Source organism: Sciurus carolinensis, chromosome 8, assembly GCF_902686445.1.
Source record: "Sciurus carolinensis chromosome 8, mSciCar1.2, whole genome shotgun sequence".
Lineage (NCBI taxonomy): Eukaryota > Metazoa > Chordata > Mammalia > Rodentia > Sciuridae > Sciurus > Sciurus carolinensis.
In genome coordinates, this window is record NC_062220.1 from 73,457,340 (window position 1) to 73,465,862 (window position 8,523).

The 8,523-nt window shown below is 35.5% G+C and overlaps 1 protein-coding gene across 1 annotated transcript in view; it reads right to left on the bottom strand.

Annotated features, from left to right (window-relative positions):
* The window catches only part of LOC124991326 (eukaryotic translation initiation factor 4E-binding protein 1-like), a 75,913-nt gene extending 70,320 nt beyond the window's left edge, over window positions 1-5,593 (bottom strand). The window contains exon 1 of the mRNA XM_047562123.1: window positions 5,504-5,593. Coding sequence (XP_047418079.1) covers window positions 5,504-5,593 — 90 coding nt within the window. The remainder of the gene's footprint in view (window positions 1-5,503) is intronic.
* Between the last annotated feature and the right edge of the window lie 2,930 nt (window positions 5,594-8,523).

Sequence of the window (8,523 nt, forward strand, 5' to 3'; positions counted from 1 at the left end):
ACTTTCAGTCCCATCCATGTTGCTGCAAATGACAGAATTTCATTCATTTTTTATAGCTGAACAATATTTTATTATGTATATATGCCACATTTTCTTTATCCATTCATCCACTGGGCATCTGGGGTGATTCCATATATTTAGCTATCGTGAATAGTGCTACTATAATAAACATGAGAGTCCAACTATCTTTTTGGTATAATGATTTCATTTTCTTCGGATTTATACCCAGTAGTAGAATTGCTGGATCATATGGTACTTCTACTTTTAGTTTTTTGAGGAATCTCCATACTGTTTTCCATAATGGTTATATTACTTTATATTCCCAGCAAAAGTGTTTGAGTTCCACTTTTTCAGCATCCTGCTGTGCAAAAGCTCCTTAGTTTGATTAAATCCCATTTGTCTATTTTTATTTTTGAATACATTCTTTTTGGCAGTGATGAAAGGAATTGCTTTCTTAATTTCTTTTTTAGCAAGCTCATTATTGATATAAATATATGACTTTTATATGTTGATGTTGTATCTTGCAATTTTATTGACATTGTTCATAAGTTCTAACAGCTTTTTGATGGAACATTTAGGTTTTTCTCTGTATAAAATCGTGTCATCTGCCACCATGGGTAATTTAAATTCTTCCTTTCCAATTTTGATACCCTTCAGTTCCTTCTCTTGCTTAATTGCCATTACTAAGATTCCCAGTGCTATATCAAATAAGACTGGTGAAAGGAGGCATCTTTGTTTTGTTCCTGGTCTTAGAGGAAACACTTTCAGTTTTTCCATGTTCAGTATGATATTGTCTGTGGTTTTTATATATAATCTTAAATATCTTGATGTATATTCTTTCTATAACTAATTTATAGAAAGTTTTTATCATGAAGGTATGTTAGATCTTGTTTTTTCTGCATTTATTGAGATGATTGTATGATTTTTGCATTTCATTTTTGTTGAGGTTTTGTACCACTTTTATAGATTTTTGTGTGTTGAACCATCCTTGAATTTCTGGAAGACTCTCACTTGATCACAGTATATGATCTTTTTATTTGTTCCTCAACTTTGATAGTATTTTACTGAGAATTTTGCATCTGTGTTCATCAGGGATATGGATATATATATATATATATATATAAATTGTATCCAGTAGTTCTGGTTTCATGGTATTGCTGGCCTTGTGAAAATAATTTTACAGAGTTTCTTCCATTTCAATTTTGGAAATAATTCTTTAAATGTTTTGCAGAATTCATGCAAAGATATCAGGTCACAGACTTTTTCTTTTTGTTTTTACTTGTGAGACTTAATTACTGCTTAAATCTCACTATTTATTATTGGTCTGTTTAGATTTTATCTATCTTCCTCATTCAGTTTGGTAAATTGTGAATTTTCAGGATAAGAGCATATACTTGTACATAGTAATGTCTTATGGTTTACCAACTGTAATGTCTAAAGGTTTATCAACTCTACCTTTTCAAAAGTCAAATGTTTGTTTCATTGATCTTTCATGTTTCATTTTAAATTTTGATTTTATTTTTGCTCTGATCTTTATTATTTCTTTCCATATACTAAATTTGACTTTGTTTTGCTTTGTATTTTCTAAATCCTTCAGGTGCACTGTAACTTATTTATTTTAGATCTTTTAAATTTTCTAATACATACTTTATTGTTATAAATTTCCATCTCAGTACTGTTTTGCTGTTATTCTACAGATTTTGATATGTGGTGCTGTCATTTAAATTTGTTTCAAAATATTTTTCTGGATTTCCCTTTTAATTTCTTCAATTACTCCTGGGTCATTTAGGAACATTTTATTCAATTCCATATATTTGTTTGCTTTCTTTTCTTGTTTTTGATTATTGGTTTGTAGTTTTATTCTGTTTGGGTCTGAGACAGCCCATGCTATGATTTTAATTTTTAGATTTTTCCAGGCTTGATATCTGTCCTTACATATGATCTATCTTGGAGACTGTTCATGTGCTGATGAGAGGAATGTTTATTTGCTGCTATTGGTTGAATGTTTTCTAAATGTCTGTTAGGTTCATTTGGTTTTTATTTGCTTTATATCTCAGATGTTTCCTTGTTGATTTTCTGTCTCAATGATCTATCCATTGAAGAAAGTGCAATGTTGAAGTCCTCAATTATTATTCTATTGGAGACTATTCTCTTCCTTTAGTTCTAATAATTATTTGCTTAATATATTTGGGTGAAACTATTTTGGGTACACAAGTGTTTATAATTGTTATCTCTTCTTGGTGATCATTATTTTTATCAGTATATAGTTTCCTCTTTGTCATTTTATAGTTTTTAATTTAAATTTGCTTTATCTAATATGAGTTTAGCTATTCCTGCTTGTTTGGGGTTTCCATTTTGATGGTATGTCTTTTTCCAACCCTTCACTTTTAGTCTAAACATGTCTTTATCAGTTAGGTGAGTTTCTTGTAGGCAGTATACAGTTAGATCTTACTTTCTTCTATCCATTTGGCTAGTGTGTGTATTTTAATTGGTGAGTTTAATCCATTTACATTCAAAGTTATTAAGGATATGTAAGACCTTCCTCCATGAATTTCTTGATTGTTTTCTGCACATTTTATAAAAACATGTTTTGTTTTGTTTTTTGTTTCTTTCCACTTCTCTTATTTTTTGTGATTTGGTTATTTTCTGCTGTATTAAGGTTTGACTCCTTTGTTTCTCATTTGTGTATCTGTTCTTCCAGAGAGTTCTGTGTATTCATGTGTTTTTATGATAGTGGTAATTATCTTTCTGTTGCTAATGTGGGAGTTTTTTATGCATTTCTTGTCTGCTAGTGATGAATTTTCTCAGTTTCTACTTACCTGGGAATACTTTATTTCTTCTTCATTTCTGAAACATAGTTTTGCTGGGCATAGTATTCTTGGTTGGCAGTTTCTTTTCTTTCAAGATTTTGACCATATCATCACATTCTCTTCTGGCCTCTAAGGTTTCTATTGACAAAACTATTGCAAGGCTAATGCTCATTCCCTTATATCTGAATTGACATTTTTCTCTTTCTGTTTTAGAATTATCTCTTGGTATTATACTTTTGACACTTTGACTATAATATGCCCTGGTGAAGGTCTTTTTTGATTGAATCTAGTTGGGTTCTTTGAGCTTTTATCTGGGACGTTCATCTTTTTGAAGATTTGAAAATTTCTGACTATTATTTTGTGAAATGTTTTTAGTTTCTTTCTATTTTTTCTTATCCTTCTGGACTTTCCATAATGTAAAATAATTGCTTGTTTAAGTCTCATAGGCTTTCGTCATTCTTTTAAATTCTCTTTTCATCTTTTTGTCTGTTAAAACAAAAGACCTGTTCTCAGCTGGGCGTGGTTGTGGGAAGCCATCCTTATTTAGAAGAATCAGACTATGTTGAACCATGGTATGCAGAGGCCTGGCTTTCAGGAACTGACAGGCATGGAGGTCTGTCCCAGATTGTCAGGAAGCAGGTGTCACTGTGTGAAAGTGATTCCCTGTCTGCTTCTGGAATATTCCCCGAAAAGAATGACTCCCCTAACTCTACCCTATCCTGTCCATCACAGACGAAGTTCCTCCTGGTATTGCCCCCTTTACCTGTGTGTCTATAAATAAAAGAGAGTTGGGCTACTCCATGTTGTTGTTGTTATTGTTAGAGACCAGAGCTGGTTTGGTCAGATCTGTCATGACCTCTCTCATTTAAAAAGAGTATTGACTCTTGTGTGTTTATTGAGTAGATAAGTTTTGGATAATAGACTGGAAAACAGTCAACAGCCTCCTCCAGCAGTTAATCCTATTCTTACCCACGTGGGATGTGGCTGAGAGACCCCCACACATGGTGGTGCATGCCTATAATCCTGATTATTTGAGAGACTGAGGTGGGAAGATTGGAAGTTGAAGCCTAGCTTAGCTAATTTAGTGAGACCTTGTCTCAAAATAAAACTATATATATATATATATATATTTTTTTTTTTTTTTTTTTTTTTTAATGATGGGAATGTAACTCTGAGGTAGAATCCTCCTGGGTTCAATCCCCAGTGCCAGGAAAACAAAACAAAATAGCAACAACAACAAAAAACTGTTCTCAGGTTCAGAAATTATTCTTTGTAGGCTCTGGTGATATAGCTTAGTGGTAGTGCTTGCCTAGCATGCATGAAGCCCTGGGTTCTAAGTTCTATGTCTATAACCATATGCACAAAAAAGTCTCTCTCTCTCTCTCTCTCTCTCTCTCTCTCTCTCTCTCTCTCTCTCTCTAATTCTTCCTTCTGCTTGTTCTGGTCTGTTGTAGAAAGTCTCAGTTGTATTTTTAAATTTATTTGAAACTTTTAGCTCCAAGATTTTTGATTTGTTCTTTTTTTATGATTTCTATCTTTTTGACAAATCTCTCATTTAAATGCTGAATTGTTTTTCTTTTTTTTTAAATGTTGTTTATCTGTATTCTCCTGTATCTTAGTGAGTTTCCTTAGGATTATTTAAAATTCTTTCTCAGGTATTAACATATACCTTTCAAATTCAGGTTTATTTCTAGAGAATTGTTGTTTTCCTTTGGAAGCATTGAATTTTAAGTATCTTGTGTCCCTATTTTAATGTCTGCACATCTGGTGTAACAGTCACCTCTTCTAATTTTATGGAGTAGCTTTGTAGGAAAAAATTTATTTTCCATTAGTTGGGAAATAGATCATCAGGTGGGTAGGCACTGTGGCTTTGACTGTAGGTGAATTTAAAAGTGTGTGACTTCTTTAGCTTTGATTGATGCTGGTGGTGCCTATGATTACCTCAACAGTCTAGACTGCAGCAGATCATTAAAGTAGTTGTATGACTTTGCAATGGGGACAGGTTTCCAAAGGTGTGTGTCCTAAGGTCCCATAGAGTCAAGCACTGATAGCACTGGCACTTATAGTCTCAAGTGCCATAGCTTCAGTGTTGTGATATTTGGAAAGCACTGGCCACAGATCCCTCAGGACAAGCACAGGTGATTTCAACAGTTGTGACCCTAGCAGTCATTGTCCCAAGCTACATGATGGGAAGGAGAACTTTCCAAACTCTCACAGGATGAATTTAGAAGATAGCTGAACCTGTGGCACTGGTAGTCCCAGTCCTGAAGCCACAAGATGGCATGGGACCTTCCTCAAGTCCCCCATAAAATTAGCACAAGTGATATTGGGGCCTCTGGTACCAGTAACCATGGGTTTGAAGTTGTGGGATGCAAATAGGGACCTTTCTTAGGTCCAATCATATAATTGCATGTGGCACATACTCGTGTAGGAGTTTCCTGAAGATTCAGATAGAATTGTCTCCATTCCCAGGAGAAAAGCAGCACAAGTGACGCTGGTGCTTTTAGCTCCAGCAGCTATGGTTTTAAGTCTATGGGTTTTGAAAACTTTCTTAGGTCTTCTGTGGCATGTGTAGGTAATGTTTGGATTTGTAGTACTTGTAACTTTGTTCTTGGAGGTTTATTCTTTGTTCTTGGAGTGTGTAGAGGAGATCTTTTCTAGCTCATATAGTTGGAGCACCAGTGGCATTGCACCTTGTAGCTTTGGTATCTGTAGCCCAAGAGCTGTAGGCCATGGATAGGAATTGTCGCTAGTTCGCTCAGGGCAAACATTGGTGGGGCCATAGTCCTGGAGTTACAGGACATAGATGGGACTTTTCTCTCATTCCATATGACAAGCTTGGGTAATATTTGGGCTCTTTTCATAAGCAGCTGTAGTTCCAAGGGCACGATCTGGGGAGGAGAACTTCCTTACTGGGTGGTACCAGGTTTTGGAGAACTGGTAGCCACTATTGTGGAGCTGCAAGATGTGGATGGCAGCTTCTCTAAGACCTGCAGGACAGGGGAATTGACCTGAGGCTGGGGAATTTTTGCACCAGTTTCTACAACCTCCAAACTATGGGTTGAGGAGAAGACCTTACCTAGTTCTTGCTGGGTGCGTGCAAATGGTGTGGGGTTTGTATAACTGGTATATTTCCAGAACTGTGGGATGTGAGTGGGACCTTCCCCAGGTTCCAGGGGACAGCCATGGGTGAAGCCAGGCTTTTGGCACCAGCAACCACAGTCACACAGGTTGAGGAGGAGATCTTCTCAAGTTCCCATATGGTGAGTACAGGTGGTACAGGGACTTTGAGCATTGGTAACAGTGTTCTTGGACAGCTAGAACCTTCCTCAACTTCCTACAGAAAGTCACTGGTGAAAGTGAAACTTTGCATATGCAGCTGTCCTAAGAGACCTTCCCTTATTCCTTCCCTAAAAGAACTTTACCAAGAGAACTTCCCTAGTTCCTTCAGGGCAAGAACTGATGAAACTTTGCTTGTGGCTATTGTAGCCACTTGTCCTGAAGTTGAGGAAACTGAGGGGGCTGTCCTCTGCTCAGTGAAGGATGTACAGGTCCAAGGTTTCTGGCTATGTCAGGGGCCAGCTTCTGCTCATAAGGCATGATATTTTTTTTCTCAGTGACTGTTGTAACATATGGGTTCTGAGGGTTGGGAGAATTCCTTCTTTGGAGAAGAGGAGTTGCTCTTAGATGATTCAACTTCCCAAACTAGATATAAATCCTATAAGGACTGTGGAATTTTCCTGAAGTTAGAACTGCCAGTCTGCTGCTATGATGGGTTTGCTGGCACTTTTCCTGCTTATTTTGGTTGCCTCACTCCAGTTCCCCACCAGGAAGCCAGGGTGGAAGTTGTGATTTGCTTTCTTTCTTTTTTTTTTTTTTCTTTTCTCTCGGTTGCCTTTCTATCTATGCTGTTTAGGGTTCCCATCACTTCCTCATTGATTTCCATTGTTCTTCCTCAGTCACTCTCACAATATAGCTTTTCCTTGGTTGCCCTGGTTCCTCTCTATGGCAGGGACCCACATAGGGCATTGCTATTCCCAGGTCTTCTCTGATAATAGAAGATTCTAACTCATCTTCGCAGGAGAACAGACTGCTAATCTGGGAACAGGCAAGGCCAGCAGATTCCACACAAAGCTGTATGGGAGTGTTCAGCTAAGACACCAGAGGTGAGGATCATCTAGAGAATGAAAAGGGGAATAAGTACCTCAGGCACAAAGTGTTCACAGTCTTACTCATGCAGAATGGTTCATTTTTTAGCATCACTGATACATGTGACATTAGTAAACAGACCTCTGAGCCTAATGTTGGACAGTGACAAAATTCACCAATGTTTTTGGTTTTGACTTAGTACTTTTAAATTTTTGTTTTGCGGCATTTCTTGTCCATTTAGGAATGAACAACTGACAGATATTTGACTCTAGAAAAACAAATGTAGTTAGGAAGACTGCAGTTTCTTGCAGAAAGGAAACTGCTTTTTGAGATGTGTCTTGGAATATTACTTTTATATTTCACATCCTTTGGAGGAGCTAGAGCAATCTTGAACTTGTTTTTTTATCATTATTAAAATGTCATTCATTAAATTGCACATTGACTCAACTTCCCAGATAATAAAAATCTGGTTTACAAAATTGGCAAACAATGCAACTAAAGATTATGTAAGAAACGAAACTTTAGAAACAAAAATGTCATCTGGAAATACCTATGATATACATGTAGGTAGCTATGTAGGTGGGAAACTGAGAAAATATACTTTTGTAATTTTTTTTGTTTTATGAAAAATAAAAAACTTGACATATGCTATGTTGGAAATTATGTAAAAATGTTAATAAGGTTTAATATGGTCATTTCTACTTATAAATAAATTTCATCATGTACTAAAATAAATTTCTTGGAAAAGAATATAGAACTAGAAGATAAAATAATTTCACTAGGAAAATTAAGTATAAAATAATAAAACTAAGTTTTATTGAAATACCTTTTTTGTCTTTATAAAATTATATTCATAATTTGCATTCTTTACTTTTAAATTTGATCAAATATGAGAAGTTCAGGGCCAGTTAATTTTATTTGAAATTGTATTAGTAACTTTCCATATATTGATCATTGTAGTTGTAAAACATGTTCTTGAAATTTAGCAAGTCAACTCTCTACCAATTTGTTAAAATGGTGATAGATAAGGAACTCAATATGTGTGCAGTTATATGAAATAATTTTGCTATTTTTTTGTACTTAATGATTAAAGTTATTTATTCTTAGAGCTGAGGCAGATTATATCTCTTCTCATTATTTCTAATGATTTATAGGATAATTTTATGAAGTTTATTACTTTATTGTCCTTTTAATTAGCTAGTTATGAGGCAGGGGGAAAGTTCTAATAGGTAGATGGTGTAGATGGTGCATGTATTTAAAATGGTGTTACAGTGGCATGACTCTTAACTTGGCAAGCTCAGATTTCATTTAAGTCACATTCTACTGACAGTGTTCAGAGCACACACCACAGAGTGAGGCTCATGGACAATATCATTGCTCATCTTGGACAATGCACTTAGCCTTCCTGGATCTCAAACCTATCGTCACATTGGGATGGTATCAGTAATTCCTACCTCATAAACCTTATATGTGAGTATATGTATCAAAGTATTCAAAACTGACAGAATACTGTATGGCTGGCAGTAAGTTCCCTATTGTTTGGTATTTTTATGACTAAATTTTA